Raw genomic sequence first — 27,542 nt, 5'->3', positions numbered from 1 at the left:
CACAAACCATGCAATGAGAATCTCCTGTAGTATCAACATTAGAGATATTTGTGGAGTCTCTAGGAAATAAAGGAGGTAAATGCAACACTTGAGAACTTAGGCAAAAGGCTGGATTCTTCCCTTCAAAATGCAAGAAGCAACATTATTTATAGAACCAAGGGCTGACATCACCTTGCCTATTTAATGAAAACAAGACTAGTTTGGGGCTCTAATGAGCTACATCTACTTACTTCAGATTCATATATGAGGGAATTAGGGTCCATTTATGATAACTGATCAGAGATATTCTTAGTCCTATTAGTAGCTTAGTGTAACTTCAACCATACAGAGCTAAGTCATATTATGAAGGCACTTTCTGTTTAAAATGATGAGACTAAATGCAAATAAGCAGCTCTTCACATTGTTTTTGTAATTGGAATGAAAGCCTTTAAATTGGCATGTCTTGTACGTCTGGCAACAGGAAACAGCTGGAGGTCATATTTTCAAGCAGACACAGTAAATGAACTGAACTCACCTTGCTGCTATATTTCTGTTTAGGACTTTTTGTCAGAGCTAAACTTCCACATTCTTTGGTGGGGAGAACTTGCTTGCTTAATTCTGCCAACGAGAACAATAATGTTGGGTGTTGTGATCATCTGAATGGCAGCACCAAGAAAAGAAATGCCCTCTTTGAATGATTGCAGATATGATGGAAGCAAGCAGACCTCTACTGGCAGCCTACTTTGCCCAGCATAAACAGGGCTCTGCTTATCTCAGTTCTGCAAATGCCCAGTTCTTTAAGAAAATGGCCTAAGATTTCAAAACATCCCTTCAGAATGTCCCTCAAGGCATGGTTATTTGTATAATGTATTTATTCTTAGTCTTTCTGTCAGAAAGCCTCCCAAAGCACCTTACAAATTGATAATTTGACAGTTCCCTGTCCTAAAGCTTATACTCTAAATAAAGTAAAACACACAAGAAGAAAGGATGGCAAATAGAGATTAAGGTCATCAGTTGCTGGCTGCTCTTTTCTTCTCACTGTGGCCAAAGCAGTGTTGGGGAAGGGGCTCTTACCAGTCACTGGGGTCCAGGCATGATGGAGAAGTGCCTGATTCCTCTTATTCTCCTCCAGGAGCTAGTGCAATCCTAGTTGGAATCTGGAGGGAGGGACTCATACCAGCAGCTGGGCCTCAGACGTTTTCAGACTTACAAAGGGACCAGAGTAAATATTGTGAATTTCACAGAAAAAGTAGCATTATTACCAAACAGTATTTTATTTGCAAAAGAAACATCATGTGGTGGGGGCTCCTTTTCTGGATGTCTTCAAAAAAAGAGGCTGGACACTTGTTGGGGATGCTCCAGATAGAGATCCTTCATGGAGTAAAGGGTTAGACCCAGTGTCCCACAGCACCCCTTCCAACTCTATCATTCTGTGTCCCTATTATACCAAAAATGAAAACATTACATTCAAAGCTCTGAGCTGGGAGCAGAGTTAAATAACTACATTGGGTGCTTGAGAACCTTTGCTACATGCACTTTTTCAGATCAGACATCCCTTCTAAGAAGTCTTGCATCCATTGGCAGCAACTAATAATACCAGAATGTTTCCAACCTATATTTGTAGCATAAGTAGTGTTGCAAAAAAGTCACACAAAATTTATTGCATTGGGAACAATAGTTTTAGTATTCACAATTTAAATTTAGAAGGAGGAAACAGATAGGTTCCTTTTTTTAGCTAACATCTTTTTGAAAACATATTTTGAATTGGCATTATTTTTTCAGTTTTTCCAGAAATGTCATATTATCTCAAAATGTGCATATATTTTATGTTGCCTTTTCTTACATTTAACATCTAACAATCTCCTACAAACTATATACTTAAAAGTACCAAAAGTTTTTCATATTTAATGGGTTACAAAATAATATTTTCTATCTCTTTATCAAATAAAGTTGCTTTTTAAAGCTGTAGAACAATAAATCCAAATAATGCTATAGGTTTGCCAGTGTGGATGTCTGAAAAGGCACTAACAATCATTACAGTGACCTGGTATATCCCTCAATTGAACTGTAATTCTAGACTCATCTATTAGTAAGTTGTAACTGTGTTTACTTATATAGGATTTTGCTCGTATAAAAGTTGTGCTGTCCTTCTGCATCGTCAGTGTTTGACACACATGAAAAATGAACATTATTATTATGTTCTTCTTTGTAGTCTATAAATCTTTTATTGTGTTTTGACGTGCATTTCCAGTACTGCATATGTTACATTGTGTAGATGTATGGCTGTTCCCCTGATGGGAGTATAAATTACTATTTGACAATTATGTAGAATCTTGAGATTCAGCCTAATAATTAGTTCTTGGTCAAATTTAATAGGGTCATAATTTCTAAGTGAGTACTAATCCTAAATATTGATTCAAGAAATGTTGATACAGTATATTAAAATTCAAATAGGACTATGAATTAATTTGCCTTTTTCACACCTGTTCAAATTTGGATGAGTAAAATAAGTGATGATTTAAAAGGTGCATGTGAAAACAGTCAGAGAATAATATGAGAGAAGGCTACATGGTGCTATGGTGCCCTTAAGTGGGGAGACATTGTCTTTGAGCATTGATTCGTATTGGTAGTTCCAACTGGAACCGATGTATTGAATCAATGGGATTTACATAAGTGATGGATGGAGAAATTGTGGTTCAATAGATCTGCTCCTGATTAAACTATGAATAAGGGCTAGTCTATATGATTAAAATGCTCCCCAGTCTAGTCGAATAGCAAGCTATCAAGCCACATGCGATTCTCAGGAGTCTGAGATTTTTCCGCGTTCAATCCAACTTGATCGATTTCTCTAGCTAAAACCTGAATCAACAGTGGATAACCCGGTTATCCTGACACCACTTTTCCAGAGGTTTTTTTTTTTTTTTTTTTTTTTTTTTTTGCAGCTGCCATGTCAGATCCACGGCAAATTAATGGGAATGACAAGGGTTTCTGAATCGGGGGAGGAGCAATGTTCAAGGGGCTGTCCCGGGGGTGTCACCAGTTTTGTTCTTTCCTGGCATTCCCAGAGCCATTTTCCCCCCTTCACGTAGCCTTTCCCCAGCAGTGTGTAAAACTTTTGTTTTTAAAGAAGAAAGTTAAACTGGGTTTTTTGGAGAGGGAGGGGAAAAGAAAGGAAAGAGGAGACGGAATATGGAGAAAGGGAGGCTGGCAAAAACTTTTTGTGAGCGGAAAGGAAAAAGAGAGAGAGAGAGGAAAAAAAAAAACCCAAAATGCTGAACGTGGCTCCTGCATCCAGCCTTGTTTCCTTTTTTGAGACAGGAAAGGGGTGGCTGGCTGCTGAATATTGGGGTGGTTTGAAGAAGAAGGGTCCCCCTGCTCAGGAGGAGACCTATGGAGGCCAGGAGCCTCCTCACTCAGTCTCTCCTCAGCTGTGTGGGGGCTTATTGGGAAGGAAATGCCTTTCCCCAAATCCTCCTGAGGCAGGAATGCTGGACCTGAGGCTCTTGCTCGCAAGGAGCCCCATTGGGTTGCAAGTGGGTGCCTCTTTCTGCCTTGGAAAACCCTGAGGCTCCCAACTTTAATAAAAGGGCCTTAGGCTGCCTAGGCACCCTGCCAAAAAAAAAATTAAAGGGAGGAATGCTAAGAAATACAACTCCCTCTCTGTTTATGTACCTATCCAACCCCTCAGCTTTTTTTCTCTTCAAATTCCCCACAGAGCCATCCTTCTCTCCCTCTCTTTGCAAATAATAATAATAATAATAATAATAATAATAATAATAAATATTCGAGTGTGTAAAACTTAATTTTTTTTAAAAAGAAGAAAGTTAAACTGGTTTTTTTGGAGAGGGAGGGGGAAAGAAAGAAAGAGGAGAATGGATATGGAGAAAGGGAGGCTGGCAAAAACTTTTTGTGAGCGGGAAGGAAAAAGAGAGAGAGAGAGAGAGAGAGAGAGAGAGAGAACCCAAAACCCTGAATGTGGCTCCTGCATCCAGCCTTATTTCCTTTTTTCAGACAGGAAAGGGGTGGCTGGCTGCTGCATATTGGGGTGGTTTGAAGAAGAAGGGGGGATTAGACGTCAATGTAACATCTAATCGCCTAAGCGCTTGATTGAAAGCTTTTTTAAAAAATGAATCCAGAAAGGCAATGGGAACGGGGAACAAAATAACCTGCATCAAACTACAACAGAGAAATATCAATGGGAACGAGAACATGGGTCAAGAAAAATTGAGTCTGTTTGCTCCCTTTTGTAATGGGAACGATGGACCTGATTTGAATATGACTCGGAAACTTGATCCGATCCAGACTCGCAGCGATATACGTTGCTTTGTATGCCCAGTGGAAATGGGGCATTTGTGGCTTTTACCAGAGTATTTGTGGCAATCTGCAGAAATGCATATAATACACTTGCATGTAGACTTGCCCTAAGCTTCAGGTCACTATGCGCACAATGTTTCTAAGATGATCCTTTTTCATAAATACCTTGAAATATTGACATAGCAGAGAACTTACATCTGACTGTATGAAGTTGACTTTGTATCTTGATGGCTACAGATTCTTGATGAGAAATTATTGTTCACTGGTAGCAGAATATGATTGCATAAATATCATGGACTCCTATGTAGCGTCATAATGACATTGTTACTGATGGTTGTGGTCAGTTAGAAAAGAGAAGAGATTTCTTGGCATCCTATTGATGAGAAACCAAGGTAACTAGGATTTACACCTATGTGTGTATTTTTCATGCTGTACAAAAAGGTATTCAGTACCTCCTTCTGCAAAGACCCCACCTGAGTGCTCAACAACAGCTGGGAGAGTTGCCAAGTGCACCTCTTTGTCACCTGCCATTGGCCAGTTCTATCAGTGTGCCTGGGCACATTTAAGTTATTCTTCAGAAATAAGGAAGAAAGTACAGAAATAATACTAGTGGCAAAGGTTAGTCCCTCTTCTCTAGATGATCAAGAGTATCTGTTATGACCTTGGGTACCCTTCATAACTTCAGTGATCAGTGAGAGAGATGCTAGCTCACTGGCTATTGCTGCACAGTGAGGAGAATAGCAAGGCAGAGATAACAGCTTCTGTTGCTGCTGTCCTCTCCTGCAAGTATGCTGATGAATACTTATGCTCCACCAGCATGTTGTTGGATCTCAGCCAACATGCTCAAATGCACTTGGTTATCTGTCTGTCTATCAATCACTGATTGCATGTGTTGGTGCTTTTTTACTTCTTCTCTTGATAGTGTTTCTGGGGAGGGAACATTTATCAAAGTCTTCTTGGTAGGGATAGGCAAGGCTAAAGGCTTGGGCCCAGGGTACTTGGAGGACCGCCTCTCCCCATATAATCCGCCTCGCACACTCAGAACTTCCGGGACTAAATTGTTGGAGGTCCCTAGGGCTAACCTTATACGGACCTCACAGAGGGCTTTTACTATTGCTGCCCCTTCACTCTGGAATAAGCTCTCTGCAGTGCTTCGCTCTGCCGCCTCATTAGCTGTCTTCAAAAAACAGCTGAAAACATATCTATTCCGGCTGGCCTTCCCACCTTAGATTGTCTGTTTATTTTCCTGCCCCCTACTTTCCCCTTTTGACTCCGGACCGATGTAAACTTTTTTCCCTTTTTCCTTGCCCTTGACATGTGTATTTTAGTGCTTCCTGTTCCTGCTTTTTGCTTTTTGTTTTTTGTAGTAATGTTTTTAACTGTTATACTGAGTTTTTATCCTGTATTGAACTGTTTTTTATAAATTTTGTAAGCCACCCTGATCATATCCATGGAAGGGCGGGGTAGAAATAAAATTTATTTATTTATATTTTTTATTTAAAGTTAGCAATGGGCAGAGCCCAAAGTGGGCAAATTGCGCCATTGTCCCCCCCCCCTTTAACTTCTGCATCCTTGTTTTGCTCTCTCTTGTTCTTATTACTCTCTAGATCCCATAGCCCAAAGTGAGCAAATTACTCCTTCATCCCTGTTCCCTTTTTTGTTTCTGCATTTCTCTCTCTCTCTCTCTCTTTCTTGTGTTCTTCCTACTCCTCAAATTCCAGATTGTTAAACAAGTAGCAGATCAGTCTTGCTAGAAATGGGAACTGATCTCCTAACCTAGATTTTTGAAATTAAATTGAGGGCCAGAAGTGATCCTAGAACCTAAGTTGCCCACACCAGTCTAAGGTATCAATTTGTATTATTGTTGTGTTATTTGGGAACCAAAGAAGCAAATATTTTAGCCCCACGGTTGCAGAAATACAGTGTTCAGAATTAAAATAATTGTTCTCTGCTACTTAACCTGTAGTTTCATTCAGTTTACGTGTTCGGAATGCTAAGAATTATATATACTTTTCACTTTATGTTTACATTTGAGTGCTTTAAGTTTAGTAGAAATTAAGGGTGTGTGGCTGCATATAGGATTGCAGCTTGTTGTATGCACTGTAACAAATACTTATTCCGATACTCAATTGACAGATGAAATGCCTTTACAGTGTTTGCTCTATACCTTTGTTAGTTCATAAATGAAATGGATTTTTTTAAAAAAAACAGAGTGATATAATGTTCAAAATCTCAAATGCTGCTGCTGCATGAATTATATGGATGTGTTGCAGTCTACAAATGTAATAGAGAGGAAACAAGCCATATCTGGTACTGAAAATAGGTTTAGAGCATGAATTTTATTGGGAAAAGAAAGCCAACAGCCACACACTTATCATTTGTGCACTCGGATCTTTGCAGCACTCTTGTTTTCATACACAGCACTGGAATCCACTGACAAATGACAAGTGTAATCATAATGGTTATTTATAAAGGGGAGTCAAATAATAGATCAGAATCTGGGATTTAGAGCTAATGAAAGCAGGCTAATTGTAGGGAAATAGTTTTAAAGTGATGGTTTAAAACAAAGATTTATTTGCACTCCACTACAGATGTAGATTCTTTGTGCATGTGAAAATCTTGGTGTTTCAATAAAAAAAACCTTGGTGTTTCCATGCATTCCAGTGTGCATGTGGAAAAATGTGTTAAACTGACATTTATATCGGTGTAAATTAGAACTCCAGGTTGTGTAAACAGTCACTAGTTAAGTAACTAAGTAAACCCACCTTTAACACAGATGCCTTTAATGTTGCCATTCCAATAATTAATAATCATACCTTATACTGACTGTGAGGATGAATGGTCAGGACCTTGCATAGTGTCCCCATTCCCTATATTAAGATTAGTGGGTAGGTAGAGCCTGGCTGTAAACATGTAGGTGTTATTTCTCACAAAAAGAGCCTATTTTTCCAGGGTTCCTTGTTCAAAAAGCCCCCAAAGTGTATGTGATGACATGTATATAGGAAATGTGTATTCTTTAAAGTAAATTCATAGACATCAGGAATGGTGTATGTGGTTTTCCATCACCACCAATACCCTTTCTACTCTATTAATGTAGTGTGTGAAATGTGGTACTGAGTGCTCTTTTCCTAGAGGATGAGAAAGAGATGGGGAGAGATTGCAGCACCTTTGAGACTAACTATGTGAAATAAGTTGTAGAATTTGTTTTCATAGACTTGGTCTACTTCTCAGATGCACAGTTCTTTCTCCTATTAGAATTAAGGAAGATTCAATGGTCAATCTAATTGCCTTTTGTACATGCGGTGGGTGGCAACTTGTTGAAGCCTGGGCCTGAAATCTTTAAAATGTTCAAAACCCTTCAAAGAAATCACCTTGTAAGCCACCCACACAACATCTCTGTAATGTAGCTCAGTAGAAGTATTATCCTCATATTGTAGCTATATGCCTGAACTGTAGCTGAGACCAAGAGATACTGGTTTACCTAAGAGCATCTGGTAGTTTGTGGCAAAGTTGAGATTCAAAAAGGGAACCTCCAGATTCTTTGTGCAGTTTCTTAGCCACTGGACACCTGCAGTTTTCATTCAAAATGCAGTGGAATTACACATAACACATATATGCCACCTTTTGAATGAATATATCAATATGCAGTGAAATCTTCCACCCATGGAATTTTGCTGAACTGAGTTTAAGCAAACCACTAGTCATTTCAGTGTTGATTCCATTTGCAACACGGCAAAAGATAGAATGATATACTTAGAATGAATGAGAAGACCTTTCACCATTTAAAATATACCCAGTCAAGCATTCCTTCTCCTGCCCAAGCTCCACGACAGCATTTGTGGTACAGGGGACTACAGTTCTGGAGACCAGGGTTCAGTTCTCTGCTCAGCCATGGAAACCCACTGGGTGACCTTGAGCAAGTCACACTTTCTCAGTTCAGAGGAAGGCCAAGGTAATCCACCTCTGAACAAGTCTTGCCAAAGAAACTTCATGATAGGTTCACGTTAGAATCATCATAGGTCAGAAATAACTTGAAGGCACACAAGAACCACCACAACCACCCCCATCCCACTATGGGAAATTGAGGCTGATTGACATCTATACCTATGCATTCTTTACAGTGTCCCTCTTCCAGAAATAAACCTTTCTGCCTTTTTCTTGCTATGGAGTCATGCTAGTCTTTATAGTCAATGACAACATATGTGTTTGTGGATTAAGTCTACAAACCTTGTTAAAATACGGTGATTAATGCTTTCCTGTTACATGATCTTGCCCTTTGATTGGTTCCTGTAAATCAATATGCTGTTGCTTGCTTTGAATGCGCAGGGTGGGTAGAAGAAAGATAAAGAGATAAAGCAATTGCTTTGTTTGTCAGGCGAGAGCTTACAGAATTTATTATAAATGTAGTGGGAAGGCTGAAGTGCATTTTGATTTGTTCTTATTAGTGTCAAAGACATCCCTCAGCACAGAGATACTAAGATGCCCAGGGTAGGTATGATTGAATGGACTTTTGTAATGATGGAAGTGGTGTTCCTCTTGTGCCATTAACTCTAGGAAACAACTATTCAGATATCACAGGATGTGTTTTTTCTTATTCCTAGATATCCATTCTTTATAGATGGCAGAATGTAGTATATAATAGATAAGCATTTGTAACTTTTCAGGGTCTATTACATGCAAGGGGAATGGTTTTCTTAAAAGCCACTGCATGACTAGCAGTAGCTGAAAATTCTATTAGTGAAATTTATGAGGTAACATATTGTCCTTCCTCTGTCACTTTTCCTTAAGAATCAGTTTTCTTTCCTGTGCCTGGATGATTTTAGGGGATGGTTGAAAGCTTAATGTTCTTTTCAGAGACTTATTTTTCTCACAGAGCTCTGAATACTTGGGTAACAAAAAAAGTAATGGTACATCTGTTCAGTATTTCCCAAAGCATACATTGTCAGTTTTGAAGCCCCATTAATTCAGAAATAGCTGATTTCTTTATCTGATTGACTGTGTGTCAGAAAAGGTAATGTTGTTATTCAAGTATTATTTAAATACATTATGTCAACCTGTCTTTTAAAATGTATGACACCATGAAAGCCTAAGCTGCAAAGTTTCTCAAAGCATTGGAAGAGGCACTAGGGACATGAAAGACATTGGACTCTAAATGAATGTTGGTCAGGAGTCATGGGTCAGGGTGAGACAAAAATAGCTGAGATGAGATGGAGCAGAACTCAGTAATAATGAAGCATTATATCAGTAGAATTAAAATTAAATCAGTAATTCAGAAATTATCAAGAATGACATTGAGGAAAGAAGAATAAAATAGGAGTAAGCGGAAGTGGTAGTCATTGCCTTATGGTAGAAAACGTGCTTTACAAGTTTGAATTTGGAGATGTAATTCATGACACTTCCAAGAAAAGGTATTGGAGACAGGTGCTGGAACTAGGAACAACTTGTGACCAGTCAAAATGAATCAGAGTAGCCAGCAATGAGCTAAGTAGACCAGTCGTCTGACTGTTGTTTAAGGCAGCACTTAGTTACATTGGCCAAAACTGGGTTTGGGAGCTTCTTTCTGGCTATATTTTTCAAAAGCATGTTTCTTGAGTGTCCGGAAACTCTAAAAAGGAAAATCGTGTACTAAAAGAATCTGTTCAGTTTGGGACTTACGCTGCACCAAATTTGCCCATGGTATTTATGTCCAAGAAACAGCATTTTTACTGTTTCCTGTGCATTTTGCACAGAATATGTCCAAAATACAGCCTTTTCTGTGCAGAAAATAATATTTCTGCTTCTTGCATAAACAATGCTCTTTTAGGCACAAAGAAATACCACATGCAATTTTGGCACAGAATAAGGCCTGAATTTCAAATGATTTGAAAACTGCATAGTTTTAAAAGACTTTCTCTTAGCGGTAAGAGAATTTCTAAAATTACTCATTGCTTCCTTTGAGAACAAAATTAGTGAAGAATTACTTCTCTGATAGGAATGCCATGCCAGGAAACCAATGCCAATTGCATTTATAAGGCCACTATCAGTGGGATCATTGGCAAGTTGAAAATAACTTAATTCAGTTCAAATGCATATTTGGAATTCTAGGTAAATAGACGACAGTATATGGAATGTATATGATTTATTAACCTCTGAAATATATAACCCATCATGGAACAAATGCTGAGCTCTCCTCTCCTGTTTTCTTTTTTTATCACTTTACTTTTTTCACTTTGGATTTATTGAGATGCATTGGTTTGACCTCTTTGCATCACAGTTGATATATATGTCTGGGCCTGGCTTCCCCTCCACCAAATGCATCTGAGGTAGTAGACTGAAGTCTACAAAAGCTCATGCTGTCAATTTCTTTCTTTCAGTTAGACTCAAAGTTGCTACAAGATCTCTCTATGTACTAGTTCTGTAAACAGCTTGTTATTTGGTAGGATGTTCAAAGGATTTAAGAGTTCACTTCTTTGCTCTATATGGGACTGTGACATCATTTCAAAGGGATTCTTACTTTGATTGTGGAGGAGTTTTCCATGATGTATGCCTGCTAGTTTTGACCAGCCAATGTTGCATGAACACACCAGTTGACAATCTGGAGGCAGAAGATACAGACAGAATTTCCCTCTCATAATCTATGTAATATAGAGATTCTTATGAATTCTTAGTAATTTTCCCCTGGTCATGAACTTTTGTACTGAAGCAGAGAATTATTAGCTAGAATGTTATTTTAACAAAGTAATCCTGCACTTTCCTAATCAGAACTAGGTCTACCTAAGTTAATGATAACTTATTCCCAGATAAATGACTGTAGGATTGTACCCCAAATGTTTTCAGACCTTTGAATTCTTCTGTTTTGCTAAATAAATCTAAAAGTATTTCCTTTTCATGATTCCCATTTTTTCTTTTAGTGGTTTATAAAGGAAGCAAAATCCACACTGATTATTTTGGTTGCCCTTTTCAGCACCATATTGAGTTAGGCAATATCTTCTGAGATAAGGTACAGATCTGCACACTCTATTGCAAGTAGAATCACACATTAGCTTTATATCAAGCCATTACAAAACTAGCTGCCTTATTGTCAGTTCCCTTCTTAATAAGCCTGGGTCTAGAATTCTCATTTTGAACAGATAGTAAGCTTGCAGTTTATTCATTAATGAGTGGAAGGTTCTGGTAAAATCAATTCAAAATATTTTCTTTCCTGGAGTACAAATATGAGGACAGTTGTTGAGATTTCAACATGAGAATTGATTGTTTTACACATTTCAAATGTTTTAAAAGTTTCTCTCCAGCATGGCTGGGAATTTTGTAGACTGCAAATGCAATTGAACTGCAACTCCCAGCAATGCTGGCCAGCATAGCCAATGGTGTAGAGTGCTGGAAGTTGCAGTTCAGTAACATCTAGTAGGCCACATAGTTCCCACGCCTGCATTACATCATGTTGAGTTAGCATGTTGATGTAAATTTGCTTGAGTAATAACTGTTACATGAAATATGGTCTTCTTGAAATGCTTCCTTGAATGGTTTCTCATGGTCCACATGTAGAACATGTCTGCCATTTCTTATCTTTCTAATTAGCTCCATTCCATATTTTGTCAGGAACACATTTAAATATGGACATGAGCATCGGCATGATGGAATGATTTGGGGCACTTTGACATTGGAGACCCATTATATTTGATGACAGCTTTGTCTGGGGTTTTGTTTTAATTACATTAAACTGATGCAGCACTAGGTAGCTACACATCATATCTTTCTTCTTTATTGCTAAATATGGGAACCCAATTCCAATGTACACAATGGAGATGGGACCCAGTCAGACTGGATCTAAGATGGATGAGATGCCTGTAGCAGTATCTCCCTCGCTGTGTGCATGCGCATATATATTTCTAGAGTTGTGTTGAGTTCTGTTAACTTTCTTTCTGCTGCCTGCAGCTACCACCTTTATTTGTTTCACTCCTGGTAAGCTAGGATATCAAAAAATATCTGTCTTGTTTTTATTATATTTGTCAGGATCCACACAAATGTTCTTCTCTCATCATAGTCCTTTGTCAAGTTTTCAGAAATTTCACTTAGAAATGTGTGTCTGTGGTTTCAAAATGTATGGCTAGAAGGTATTTTCTTAAAGGAAAGGACAAAAGCATGGCCTCAAACACACAACACATTTAAAAAAAAACACAAGTAATTTAGTCATGCACATTTGTCAAAAGTACCCAGGATTTTGTGTACATTATCTTGGTTTAAATGCATTATCAAACATGAAAATGTCCAGAATTCTGAGGCAGGAACACTAGGGAAATGTAAAGCCAATGTTTATATATATATATATATATATATATATATATATATCCATCCATCCATAGAAATGGCTTTTAGGAGGACTAGGGAATTTTAGATGGAGGCACCAAAGATTGCCTTGCTGAGCCTCCCCCTCCAAACACTGACTGCTCCCATGCTAATTCACCTGTGAATATTATCACATTTTTCCCCATTGAACACAATGTTAATAAGATACTTAAATCATGAAGGCAATTTAATTAAACTGCTGTACTTAGCAATTGGAATAGATAAGGCTATGGATCCCAAGAGAAGCATGCAAGTTCACTGCTGCCTGACTGTACCCATCACAATATTTTTATATGAACCACATTCTCGTTGTCATGTCTAATAAGTTAAGGTGTTCAGCACTACACAAGAGAAACATTTAACCTAGGGAGCTTTTGATGCATGGTGTTTCTTCTACTGCAAATGCAAATCTGTGACTCCATTAAAACAAACATAGGCCATTGGAATATTTGGCTGCCATCAAAGGTTTACCTTGGTGTATGGCAGTGGGTGGATTGTAGTTACAAGATTACATTTCCAAAGTGTTTCTGGCTCAGCGGTCTCCTATAAAGCCACTATGCTGTTTTTGTTGTAAATTGGATGTGGTGATGATATGCCAAGAATATTTTACAGCTTGTCACCAATTAGCTTTTCCTTTTTATTTCCCCTCCAATCCCTAGGTGGTGTTTGCATTGCTCAGTCTCTCAAAATCCCCCGTGAACCAAGACCAGGAGAATTTGACAAGATCATCAAGCGCTTGATGGAGACTCCTAATGCTCGTGCAGTGATCATGTTTGCCAATGAGGATGATATCAGGTGCTTGCTTCTCTCTTCCCCCTCCCGTATGTGTAGGATGAGCACCTTGTTATTGAACATATTTTAAAAGTCTTGTCTTAATGTCTCATTAAGACTACTTGTCTTAATGAGCTTCAGGTTTGAAGCCAATACAGAATCTCTTGCAGTCCTCAGGCACACAGGGAGATAAAAAGTTGCTTTTATACTGCATAGAACACCCATGCTTTAGTGAGATTTAATAACTTCTGGGTTGCCATGGATGACAAATTAGTGGCTTAGAGAGCAGTTAGTTTTCCAAAGTGCAGCTTGAATTACCCAGGAAATTATCCAAATTTGGGGGCTTATGTGCAGAAACATCAGAAAAATCTAGATAATTTCTCCAAGCTGAACTGATCTCATGGAGAAAACTTACCTGCCAGTCTTTGCATTTCTGAAAAGATGCTCCATCACCACCAGTCCCCTTTATTTTGCTTAGTTGTCAAGAAAGGACAAGTGTGATATGAACCATAGATATGGCATGGCAGGAGAAGGAAAGAGGAATGTTTGTCTTCATGCCTCTGTCATTTTGGATAACAGCATCCCTGGCCAAGTGTTCAAGTGATAATGGAACAACTACTTCTTAATGGTTGCCCAAACTAATTCCAAGATGAAAAAGAAGGTTGGAGGGAAATTTTGTATACATTTCTTCCAAAAGTTGCAAGGTGGTTCTGGCAAGCATTGCTCTGGAAGGCAGCAAATGCCAGTGAATAATCTTGGGGAAAGACAGAAGTTCTCATTTGGATCAGACTTTGCTTCAGGACCTTTTGTGAGATCACTGAGAGGAGTTTGGGTGGTTTTGGGGGAGAAATGGCCTGCCATTTTAGTTGGATTATTATTATATGTCTCGATAGTTTGTACCCAATCCTGACCTGAAAGAACTTCATTTGCAACTTGTATAACTTTAGGCACAGAAAGGAATGAAGCAAATAAGAATGATGGATGGAAGCATGTTAAAAGAGCATGAGGGAAAGGTTGATGCAAATTATCATGCTTACCATATTACCATATTAAAGACCTGGGTCTGTACTCTGTTTTTAGGAGGACGATACTTCATTCTGTCATAAAGAATGTTTGATGAACTGAATAAAAGCAATTCATTCTATGGATCTCTTATGAGCAACAGTTTTCAGTAGACATTTTAAAAGGACCACTTGTTTTTGTTTTGTTTTTTACTTACAGGCGGATATTGGAAGCAGCCAGGAAAGCTAACCAAACTGGACATTTCCTTTGGATAGGCTCAGACAGTTGGGGGTCTAAAATCGCACCTGTTTACCAGCAAGAGGAGATTGCAGAAGGAGCAGTCACCATTTTGCCCAAAAGAGCTTCCATTGATGGTAGGATTATCCTATCGACTCTCACGACAATGAGATACTAGAATCCTTAAAGTGTAAATTTGATGTCACTTTGTGCTTAGAACTGGAGGGAATTTAAGGTGTTAAGCCCTTTTGATGGTATTCTGATGGCAACAAAGAGAGACTTTGAATTATACTGTACTTGCATTGTGTTTTCTTCAGCTGCATTATCTTTTAGTTCCCACATGTATAATTACTGAGTGAAATACTTTCTCAAGCCAGTTGCTTGACACAGATTTCATTGTGCTTCCAATTTATGACTTCTCTGAGACAAGACAAAATGAAATAGAATTTCCACAGCCAGCTATATTTATAAGCCTTGTGTTCTGTATACTGGATGTTTGCCCTGCCAGAAACTCCACCCATTTTCTTATTCACCAATCACATAATTGTTTCCTGCTGTTGTCCATAATGTTTTCCATGCTCTCATCCTATCTCCTTTTCCAGTTTCCTGCTGACAGACTGTTTGTCTAATGTCTAATGCTTATGAAAAACCAACCCTATGCACTTAGAAATCTTGAAGTGACAGAATTAATAGTGGAACCCCATGGAACACTTGAATGCAAACTGCAGAGATAATGGTCTTTAATACTATTTTATATCTAACTACCAGTTTCACAATGGGCAGTATTATGTCATATAAGATAGCCACTAGCCTTATGCAAGCATTTGCCTGCTTGTGTGTGATCTGCATCTGCGAGGCATATCATTAAACCCTGCTTCCAAATGGTGACATGCTCTAGACCTTCTCACCATGTTGCTACTCAACTCATGGGATCTCAATAACCACATTCAGCACAGCATGATTATAGCGACCTTGTCAGTCCTCTGCTTTCAATGTATGAAGGTCCGGAATGCCAGCCTGAAACATATGACAGGGGCAGGGTTTCTGTGAGCATCTATTTCCTTTACACAGTTTGAGCCTAATATACAACCAGGCTACATAGGGCTAGACTCAATCCAGTTTCATTTTCATCACCAGTATGCAATTCTTGCTAATGAACTAATTTGAATCTCATTTGCATTGACTTGAACCAGAAACAACTTAGCTCAGTGGCAGAATATTAGCTTGCATATAAATTTAGCTTGCTGCATGTCTAGTTAAGACAACAGGATCAAGTAGGTGGTGAGCAAGGTTTATTGTGAGATCACTGAGAGCAGTTTTCACTCAGAATAGTTATTACTGGGCAAGCTCGACAAATACTTGACCTAGTGGTTTCTTAGAGGTTTTTTCACGCAGTACGAAGTAGTGGTGAATTACTGTATATTTAAAGTGGGTCCAGACAGCATATGGAAGATTGAAACTTACTTCCTATGAATGCTAATCCTTCTTCAGATAATAAATGTCTTCCCCAAAAATCTAGATTGATGGGTTCACTGTTGTTGTTGCTGCTGCTGCTCCTTCTCCTCCTCTTGCTTTAGATAAACAGCAGTGTTTAGATATTGCATGAATACAACATTAGTTTTATACTCTCCCACCAACAAAGGAATCTAAGTAAATGGACTAGATAATAAGGCCCATTTGTTTCACCCATAGTTGAATTTGACTTCTTTCGAATAAACCATAGCAGTAGCGATTAACTATGAAATTGTCAAGACTGGATGACATAACAAGCCACAATTAATCAAAATGGCAAGTGAAAGATTTGACTTCTAATAGCCATTTCAGGGAGGGGAGGATGTGAGGGGCTCCTCTTGTTTCTGTCATGAGAAACCATGGTCTATTGTGACTGGGACTTTCTTTTCTGATTTAGCTTCAACTGTATTTTACTAAATGTTCAGACTGGCTTTGATAAAAAGGATTTATACAAAACAGATATGTTTGAGATTTAATAAGTGATGCCAATTGAGAAGTATATCACTTTCTATATCACTTTCATTTCAGTGTCTTTTCTTTGTGTTTGTGTGTTTTTAAAATATAGGTTTTGACAGGTATTTTAGAAGTCGAACTCTGGCAAATAACAGAAGGAATGTATGGTTTGCAGAATTCTGGGAAGAAAATTTTGGATGCAAGTTGGGTTCTCATGGAAAGAGAAATAGCAATATAAAGAAATGCACAGGTAACTACTTGAATGCATATCTTCCCAAAGTGTTTGCTGTCTCTTTGGAAAAGATTTTACTAACAAATTAAACCTTCTTCAGCAGGTGGTTAGCTCCTCAGGTTTATGCTCACTCCTACTAACTGAATCATGTAATCTTGAACATGTGTTCATTACATTTTATAATGATGTGTTGACAGTCAGGTTGAGAGAAGCAACCTGTAATTGTGGTTAAGTCTGTTGTTTGTTGTGTCATTTAAACTTATCAGAATTAATTTCTCTGTTATGTCTCTAAAAGGTATGTCCTATTATATTATATTATATTATATTATATTATATTATATTATATTATATTGTCTGCAGTTAGCTATATTGTTTCTAGTTGTTTCAATAGAATGAATGATTGGGAAATGGCTATCCAATATACTCTAAGTTTCATATTTTAGCCATAACCATGATAATCAAGAAGTTAAGGGAAAAAATTGTTGCTTTGATTGTACTGTGGAATCAGAAAAGAAAAAATAATACACAGTGCAAGAAATGCATGGCTTCTCAGAATTAAGTCTCACTGAGTTTACCAGGGCTTACTCTATTTGGGTTCTGCAGCCTCTACAATGCTTGTGCCATCTAGCACTGAGGGATTACTTGATAATATGCATATTTATTTACAGGATCAATCCATTTTTGATTAATGGGATTTGATATAATTGCATACATGTTTAAGCAATTAAAATTCTATCACTTGACAATTTGTGTAATTTCTAATGTATTAAGGTATGTCCCCAGTAGTTAAAACTCTGGGGAAATCCTCATTTTATAAACTGAGGATGTAAAGTGCAAGCAGAACAGGAAAGTTTTTAAATATATTAGGCATATCATCAGTTTATTTATTTATTTAGTCATTTTCAGGTGAATCATCCAGACTTTTATATTGTGTTATACATATACTAGGTTCTTGGTATCTGCTGAGGTTTGGTTCCAGGACCCCCCATGGATACTAAAATCTGTGGATGCTCAAGTCCCATTATGTACAGCGACATAATAAAATGGTGTTCCATATATAAAATGACAAAAAAAAAAGCTTTGGCTTTTGGATTTATTTTTGAGGGTACTGGTAGAATATTTTTAAGCTGTGGAAAGTTGAATCCATGGATGCCGAATCCATGGCTATGGAGGACCGACTGTAATTTATTCTTTGGTTTTCTGAAACACTGAGACCAGATTGTGCACACTGGAGTTGGCAATCTGTGGGCCATTTAATAGCAGTGTATATAGTCTCTCACTATTTGATATGCTGGCTAGAGCTGTTGAAAGTTGAAGTCAAGTTGTCCATTCCTATAGATGCTATACATGGAATAATTTTACGCCTGAAACAGACAGGCAAACTGAGGCTGCTTCCGCCTGCTCTGGAGGCATAGTGTTTCCACAATGCATGCCCCCAGAGTGCCTGGAAGCTGCCCCGGGGCCAGACCAAGGCCACCTAAGGGGGCCCAAAACTGACCCCAAAAGGAGCGCATCTTTTCTGCTCCTATTTGGAGCCACAGGAGGAGGCACCCTCAGGGCCATAGCATGTTTTCACCATGGCCCCTTGGGCGATTGAGCTGGGAGTAGCTTCTAGTTGCTCTTTCCTGCCCATCTGCTTTGCCCCATCAGCTTTTCCCCTTAATTAAGATCTGGCCTGAGTTTCTTTTGCAAGGTGATCCTGAGGACTTTATCACATGGTTTAAATTTCTGAGCATGAGATCCTTTCATCAAAACCTCACCAGAAATGTTAATTAAAATTATTCCTCCATGCATATCCTTTTCCTGTAAAGGAAACAGCTTTATGTTTCTGTATGGTTAGCATTTTGTCTTAACTATTCTGCAAGCCTAATCAGCCTTTAAATGCCTATAATGACTGACTGCACTGTTAAAAATAGAGATGGGAGAAGAGATTTCATGAGCCATATACAGCAAGTTCACATTTGCCTAATTTGTGCAGGTCTTGAACAAGCCATAATATTTGTTTCACTGGGAGACATTTGTGGTACTTTAGAATAGATATAAAACCTGTATTTGATGGGTACGAACTTCCTAGTCACAATATTTAAATCCTTTCATTACAGTTGGCTCCCTTCTTATGGAATATTAATATTGGTCCAAAACACACTGCAGAAATAATCCAGTTTGAGACCACTTTAGCTGCCTTGGCTCAGTGCTAGGGTATTGTAGTTTATTGTGGCACCAGAGCTCTCTGACAGAGAAGGCTAAATGTCTCACAAAACTACAGTTCCCAGAATTTCCTAGCATTGAGCCAGGACAGTTAAAGCAGTCGCAAAGTGGATTATTTCTGCAGTGTGTTTTGGACCTTTTAGGCTTCATAATTAAAAGAAAAGATCTATCCTTTAATTGCTTGTAAATACTTTGTTACATTAAAGTAGTTCTATCAATTTCAATCTAACAGAAAATACAGTAAAGTGGATGTTTATTTACTGTGATTTCAGTATTAACACACTTCGGTCTATCTGTCTACCTGTCATTCATCTCAACACCCTTGACTCTTTGTGTGTTGTGTGTATGTGCCTTCCAGATGCCTGTTGACTTATAGTGATCCCAAGGATTTCATAGGGCTTTCTTAAGCAAGGAATACTCAGAGATGCTTTTGCCAGTTCCATTCTCTGAAAATATAGCCTACAGCACCTAGTATTCTGTCCAAGTACTAAATAGAGCTGACCCAGGTTTGCTTCAAAGATCAGGAGGTATCTAGTGCCTTTAGGGTATTTAGGGCCATCCTTGACTATATACTGATTTGGGGTGCATATACCTCCAGGGAGTGTGAGATGAAATTTCAGGGTATGTGATAAATATACTTGAGTGAATTCGTATTCGTAAAGACAAAATCTAGGAATTGCCTGAATCCACAGGCAGAAGACCTGAAGATCACAGTCAGCAAGAAAGTCTCATATTTTGACAAAATCATGATTGAGAAACAGGAGCAAAAAAATTGCTGGATTTTATGTTCACAATTGGGATTGATTTTACTGTTTACAATTTCTTCTCAATAAACATGAATCTAATTGCTCAATTTAGATTTGCATTGAACCAAGTTAAAAGCTTATGTATTAAAAGTTCAGTTTATTCACTTGCAGTATTGTACGTGGTTCAATTTTTGGTTCCAAAAATAGAAATTAAATTTCTTTATCTTCAATACACATGGATCTTGGAGCTTAACTGAAAGAGATGAGTTGGTAGCAAGAGATTGCATAGACTTGAGCCTACTTCCTCAGATGCATCATAACCTTGGCTTTAGAAAATATAATTGCCTTTCCCCCCCAATTACCATAATTAAAACTGAAATTATTATTATTATTATTATTATTATTATTATTATTATTATTAAACTTTATTTCTAGAGCACTGTAATTATACATTATATATAACTTGTCATCTCATCTCCACATTCACAATGTTTTGCATTCCCATGGCCATTCTCACACAGTCTGCTATACAGGTCTGTCACTGGGCTTTCCACTCCACCAAATGCATCTGAGGAAGTAGGCTCAAGTCTACAAAAGGTCATGTTAACATATTCTCTCTTTCAGTTAATCTCAAAGGTGCTGCAACATCCCTTTGCATACTGATTTTCCGGTCTAGCACAGTTGTATCTTTGAATTCAAATGTTGATATTACTTTTGTAGTGGTATGTGAACATTCATGAAATATTTCCTAAGGGTGTGGGGCATAGAAAAGGTTGGGAACCAATGATATATAAATCAGGAAGAAAAGAAAGGAATTAAAGATTGAACTAAACTGAAAGAAATAATGGGCTGTGAAAGATTTTGGAAATGATCATCACCATTAATGTACGTGGCTGTTAACACATATCCTGTTAACAAGATATATATATTTTTCCCACACCCCGCTGCTTGAGGTTAGTGAACATCATGATCATGCTTTAACTACCTACAGTGGAATAATGCCATGACTTTACTGAAGTACACTACTTATGGCAATGGAGGTATGAGTATGGCTGCATGTTACAGCCACATATATGGAGAGTTAGTAGCAGCTTCCAGTACAGACTTGTAACATCATGTGAGGAACATTTTCTGCATTAAGGGACAATTCACACGTCACCTTCATGATCTGACTATGTACTAGGGGAAGTAATGACAAGCGTCAGCTTTACTTCATGCGCAGCACAACATGTGATGCAAGACCTGCTCATAAATAGTTGAACAAATCACTAATGTGATCCATCCATGCTGTGGGGATGGATTTTTGTGAACCTTGAATGTATGGTGCATGCATTTCTGCACTCCATTGCATTTCATCTACATATGAAGAGGCAGGGTAAACTGACTAATAGCTATCCAGTTGTCCTAGTTCCATTTTGCATTGCATTTTCCATTATATCTTTGTGTCTGGACCCCCCAAAAAAATCTACTGAGTGCTGTAAAGTATTTTTAATTATCTATTATTGGCAGTAACTGAATAGAGATTCTCTTTCTATTTGGTATTTAGCTACCTCAGCTTTTGTTAAACTGAACACCAAAGGGTTTGAGGGCAGTAATGGACTGCATTTATCTTCTCTGTTTGAGTCTCATTTTAAGCATTATCTCAGAATATTTATAACCTGTATTAGAGAAACTCAGCTGAACTAAGAGAGCTCAGGCTCTCTGACATAACAGTAAATCAACCTGCTATCATTAAAACTTGTTCTAAATAATGTATGGAGGTAAAGAACATTCACTTTTGCCATTTATACAACAGATAAACTCCCAGGTGGCATGGTATTGACTGCATGAGGATAGGTCAAATCATACATTTTCCATTTTCAGATTTAGAAAGATTCAAAGGTACTGGATGTGACGCCCACCTTTGTAGCAGACAGGCCTGTCCTAAAAACAGGACAGAAGCTTTTCTCAGTCCAGAGGTGGTGAATTAGCCTTAAGAACAGCAATGAGCAGGAGAAAATGCATGTGGTGGGGCCAATGCACAATGGGCAGGACAAGATGTATCTTTTACCATTTTGAATATTGTCCACACAAACATTCCTAACCCAGCTTATTTCTAGGAACATCTTGTCAAGAGTAAGATCTGTGAGAGCATTCAGGCATGCACAGCACAGGCCCAGTGCAACAGCATCTAATCTCATTTTAGTTCCATGAAAGCATTTCTTGTGAAGTAATGTTCATTTCCAGGCAATAGTTCCTGCATTTTAAATAGCTTCTTATTTCCAAATGTGGTTTGGTGATAACAGCAAAGGCTTGTAAGTTATATGCAGAAACTCTGTGGACTCCACCCAGCCTGCATGTTGGAAGCTCCAAAGTGTATTGAAAGGTGGCGGAGCTAACCCTTCTTCCTAAAGGGTGCCTACCATTGCTTCTACTCTGGGATAAATGCACACTTACAAATAACTGACACATGAAAGGTTTTCTAGAGCCAGATTTTTGTCTTTCATATTAACTAGGGAATTTGCATTTTTATCTAGGGTAGAAAACATAGTTCTTATGCAGGATGCATTTATATTAAGATTGAATTCAAGTGGCAGCCCATTGTATTACTTTTAATTTAAAGAATGGTTTTACTAATAAGAGAAATACATAAAAACAAACTACTTATTAACAGTGTTGCTTTGGTTCTCTTTCTGTGCACAGCAGACTACCTGAACTCCTATTTTTGTCAGTAAATGCTGTAGATTTGTATTCTTTCCCCCTGTTATGAGTCACGCCTCTAAACCTGGATATTAAGAAGACAGTTTATCATCTCAGCTCAACAGTAATACTTTTATTCTGATAGAAGATCTGGCTTACATCCTATCATCTTCCATCTAGAGAGTCAGACTCAGTCATAAATACTCCTGGCACACTTCATCCATTATAAGACTAACCCCTCAGTCTCATGAGGGATCTCTTGGACAGTACATCATATCTTCTTTTTGGCTCCCACACTGTGTTTCAGTACTCATTCATATGGTTATCTGCTAACCTTGGCTTTAGGCAACATCGTTCCCTTGTCCCCCAATGACCATAAATAAAACACCCACAAGGTTTTGCATCCCTATGGACTTTCTCACACAGAAACTGCTATATAGATTTGCCTCTGGGCTTTCTGCTCCACCAAATGCATCTGAGGAAGTAGGCTAAAGTCTATAAAAGTTCATACTACCAACCTCTATCTTTAAGTTTCAACAGTGCTGCAAGATAACCTTGCATACTGATTTTCCAGACTAACATGGGTATGTCTTTCAAATCATAAAAACAGGAGAAGCTTTTCCCCAAAACATATGTTTGTGGAATTTGGAAAGCTGCATATAAATTTTAGTTCTTGGTGATGTGGCAGACCCATGTGGTTAATTGGTTACACATAAGCAATCTTGTACTGTGGAGCTTTACTCTAGCTCATTAGCATCCCCTTGCTACTGGAGACAGTAAATCTCCAGTCTCAGATGTTTTTCCGGTCCTGCTTAGAAATGCTGTGGAATGAACCTGGGAAATTCTTCATGCAAAGCACATGCTCTGTCACTCAGCTACAGCCCTTCCCCAGAGGCATGGCCTTTCAGGCTTCAGATGAGAGATGGTATGATTGGATATTCTACCAAGGAAGTCATAAATTACATGGTGAAGAGGCCAGGTCTTTTTCTTGGCATGTCAGTTTTCTCTGTTCAGGAATCTTATTTTGTGTATGCTGGTGGTGGAAGAGAAAATATTCTATAATTTACATTGTAAAAAGGTACTTTCCACTTGCAGGTCTCCTTGTAAGCCAAAATCAAGCAAAATCAACATAATGCAACTAGTAACAAGGAAACTTGCTGGTTAGCTAACTTAGCCACAGTATCACAATACACTTTTATAGTGCTTCTATTCCACTGGCTGCCTCCTATTGCATTCTGAGGTTTGTAGTTCAGTGAAACCTAAGAGCTCTGGCTAAGAAATCTAAATTCCCCTCTTTAAACTTCAAATCCCAGAAAGCAACAGGAGGCAGCTGGAGCAGTTAGTGGAATAGCAGCACTATAGGAGTGTAGTGCAGTAATCTACTCAAACAGATGACTCAAAAGGACAACTGTTGGGCCGCATTGGGGCCATGGTGTTCAGATGATGTCCGGAAGCCAGCATGTGCACAGCTCTTTCCCAAACAACCATCCCAAAAAGGAGCTGTAAAATACTGTTCCATTTTGGCACCCAGTACAGGACCGTGGCGGTGGCCCAGAACAAGACTGGGTACATGTGGTTACTGTGGTCCTGTGGCAAACAGCGGTCCTATGGTCCCCGCGCAGACCTTTTGCGCCATCTGCTTTTCCCCTTCCTGTCTCTTAAGTTAAATACATAGTATGCAGCTCTGCATTTGATGTGTATGTTTATTTTAACTGAGTGTGGAAGTCCCAATCCAGATTGGGATTACTGCATGTAGGGAGAAGGTTTCATCTTTCTCTCTATAGTTGCTATTCTTAAAATCATCCTCCAATCTGGTGTGAAGCACTTAAGGGAAACAAACAAAATAGATACTTTCTGTTTTTAATTAACTTCTGCATATGTGGAGAGGACTTTTGGAGGAAATAGTGAATATCTGAGAAGGAAAGAGTGAATCTCCCTTCTTGTGCACAAAGGTACCAACCTAGAGTGGGTTCCTGTAAAATTATGTTAGAATTAAAAAGAAAGCAAACACGGACTTGCACTCTGTGTCTTTGACATAATGTGAAGTTTCACCGTAAGTCAACTCAGAGATAAAGGATAATGTTTTGGTTTCGAGAAGACAGTGCATGCCCTTAAGAATGGGTTTAAAGAAATGCCACTTTGCTATTGTTCTCTATCTCTGTCTGTCTATCTATCTATCTATCTATCTATCTATCTATCTATCTATCTATGGTAGGCAAAACTACCACAATGCTACATACAAACTTCAAGAACCATAATTTGAAATCCTGTCCAAGAAGCTAAAGCAACTAGTGGTCAGGCATTTCAGTTCTCTCAGATTTATTCTTGTTTAGCAATGAAGTACCTTCTCCTTCAGACATTTGCATCAAAGGGATATTTTTTTTGGGAGGGGGATCTCTAGACATAAGACACTAATACAACACAGCCTTAACTTAGAGGATAATATCATCATCTACTGAAAAATGCTAGAAACAGTGGGTACCAAAACTGCCATCTTGTGTGCAGCTTAGATTTATCTGGAGGATGATGCTGTGACACTTCTTTTTGTTATATGTGTGTGTATTTCTATCTGTTTATCTAGAGTGTGTGGGGGGGGGGGGGGCGGCGAAAAGAAATGGATTGAGGCCTTTGAGGGCTAACTTCTTCCCAGTTTCGGGCTCAATGACTTGTGAAAATTAAAATAGGTACATCTAAAAGGACTACATCAACAAACGTTAAAAATACTATTCAACTGTCAAAAACCATTAAAAAACGAACAACAAATATACGACATAGTACATGAGAGGCCCTTCGCCCCTGAGCAGTCAGCCCTTAAAGACCTACCAAAACAGAAAGGCTGACAAAGGAATAGTAAGGAGGGTGCCCTCATCTTTCAGGGAAGCAACCTGAGAGCAGCCACCAAGAAGGCCCTTGTACCTCTGGGTGTGATGGAACAAAGAGAAGAGCCTCACGAAAAGATCTCAAGACACAGGCAGGCTTATATAGGGAGATATAGGCCCGTTACAGATGGTCCTAAAAGTGCGCGCTCTGCGCATGCTAGGGTTAGAAAGGGGCGTCCTTTCCAGACGCCTCCAACCCTAGGATGCACAGAGTGCGCACAAAATGGCGGTGGCCATTCCACACGGCTGCCGCCATGACTACGTCATGACTGTGCCTCCTCTAAACGGGGGTGGCGCAGTTGTGACGTAGTGGGGCTGCGCGAGGGCACCTAGTGCGCCCTTTCTACGGCCCCTGGAAGGAGCTCCGTTTCGGAGCTCCTTCCAGGTTTGCGTCACTGGGTGCAGCCTTTAGATGGCTGCACCCAGCGATGCAGAGGAAAAAGGGGCCAAGCGGCCCCTTTCTCCTCCTCCCCGCCGCCGCAGGGTGTCCTTAGGGCTTGAAGCCCCAAGGACACCCCTTTCCAGGCCTCGGGGAAGTGGCCTTTTGACGCTTCCCCGTGGCCTGGAAAGCGGCGGATCGGGGCTTCAGTGGCTGCCGCTCTGGCCACTGAGGCCCCGATCTGGCGGGGAAAGGGGTGGGTGCAGGCTGCCGCTTTTTGGTGGTCTGTAACACGCCATAGTCCTTCAAATAACCTGGATAACCATTCTGTCTCAGGGCATTTAGCCCTACATGCATAACTTTGTCCCTCCTAATTATTTAAGCCAGTTGTTCTCAAGCTTTTTGCCCTTATGGCCCCCTTTACATCTACATGCGAATGTCATACTCACCCCATGAGTACAAATATTTTGTTTCTTTAGTGTGCATGTTTTTGTTTGCACATTCCTGTAGATTCCTGAATATACAGGAATAGATTTATATAGCAGCATCTTGTCATGAGAACTGGGGCAATGGCAGGACAGATGAGGGATAAAAAAGTGGTGGCCATGATCCAGTGAGCTTTCCCACTCCACTTGTCCTCTCTCAGGCAGAGGCAGCTGCTCCAGGTGCCCTCATTGTCTTTATCTTATCCTCCCAAAAAGAAGAAGTTTGGGAAGTGGAGGAGAAAGAATCGGAGCCTCCAAGTCCCACTCCCTTTGATCAACTTTCATGCTCCCCACTGGAGGTCTTGCTCCAGAGTTTGAGAACCACTGATTTAGGCCACTTGTACAAGAGGAAAGGACAACTGAAGGCCCCATGGACAAACATCTGTGAAAAGGTGATAGACATTTCATGACTGAAATTGTCTGCGTCTATACCCCCAGCCTTATTGATGCTATCTCTTCCTCCATGTTTCAGCAGCCAGTCAGGAGCCAGTGCTTGAGAGCTTGTGATGTATGGTGAACAAGAGCTTAGGAACATGCTGCTATTCATCTATCCTTGCCCTATAGGTTGCAGGCGACACTGCAAAAATATACACAGTGATGGTGGTGGCTGTGGTGGTGATAGTGATGGTCAAGATGAAGATAATATTATGACATTATCCATGTGTATGGTGTTGAAGAAAAATAAAACAATAAAAATAAGCATCTTAACTAAAACATATGCATCTTAACTAAAAATATACATCTATATTAAGTGACATGTGGCCCTTCAGATGTTGCAGAAGTGCAACTCCCATCAGCCTTACTTTAACCAGTAGTGATGATGTGAGTTGAAGTCTAATGACACCCAGAGGGCCACAAGCCATGTACCGCTGATGTGTGGTCATGAAACCCAGGACATTTTGTCCTTTAAAAACAAAGCAACACAAGGTTGTTGTTTTTTTTTTTTTATATATGTACAGAAAACTTAGCAGACTAAATAAGAATGCAACAGATAGGTGTTCACACTTATCATTAATTCAGGCATCATCATGCTTCCTTAACCATTGTTTGGTATGATGTCTGGATGAAGCCAATATTCCATCTAGATGTGCTACATAAGAAATTCCTGTATTCTAGAAACTTAATGAAGCAAACTTGGTTGCAGTCGTGTTGTTGATTAGTTTTGAATAAAGCTAATTAATTAAGTCATGTCAAATGTTCTGAAAAATCCATGATATATATAGTCATATTTGTCACTGCTAGTGTGATAAATAATATGCTGTGCAAAAAAGGCAGGTTTCTTTGCTCAGTTCTGCTTCATTACTGTAAAGAAAGCTAGCTTTATTCCCAGTGCATTTAAAT

The 27,542-nt window shown here is 39.0% G+C and overlaps 1 protein-coding gene across 4 annotated transcripts in view; it reads left to right on the top strand.

Moving 5' to 3' along the window:
* The window catches only part of LOC149312325 (metabotropic glutamate receptor 8), a 627,813-nt gene that overhangs the window by 287,318 nt on the left and 312,953 nt on the right, over positions 1-27,542 (top strand). For all 4 annotated transcript variants that reach the window (XM_089524400.1, XM_089524401.1, XM_089524399.1 and 1 more), the window contains exons 4-6: positions 13,278-13,413; positions 14,611-14,765; positions 16,706-16,843. In XM_089524400.1, the coding sequence (XP_089380526.1) occupies positions 13,278-13,413; positions 14,611-14,765; positions 16,706-16,843 (429 nt within the window). The remainder of the gene's footprint in view (positions 1-13,277; positions 13,414-14,610; positions 14,766-16,705; positions 16,844-27,542) is intronic.

This window comes from Sceloporus occidentalis, unplaced genomic scaffold (assembly GCF_023333645.1).
Source record: "Sceloporus occidentalis isolate IW3139 unplaced genomic scaffold, rSceOcc1.0.p SCAF_5, whole genome shotgun sequence".
NCBI lineage: Eukaryota > Metazoa > Chordata > Lepidosauria > Squamata > Phrynosomatidae > Sceloporus > Sceloporus occidentalis.
This window is presented reverse-complemented; position numbering and strand designations above follow the sequence as displayed.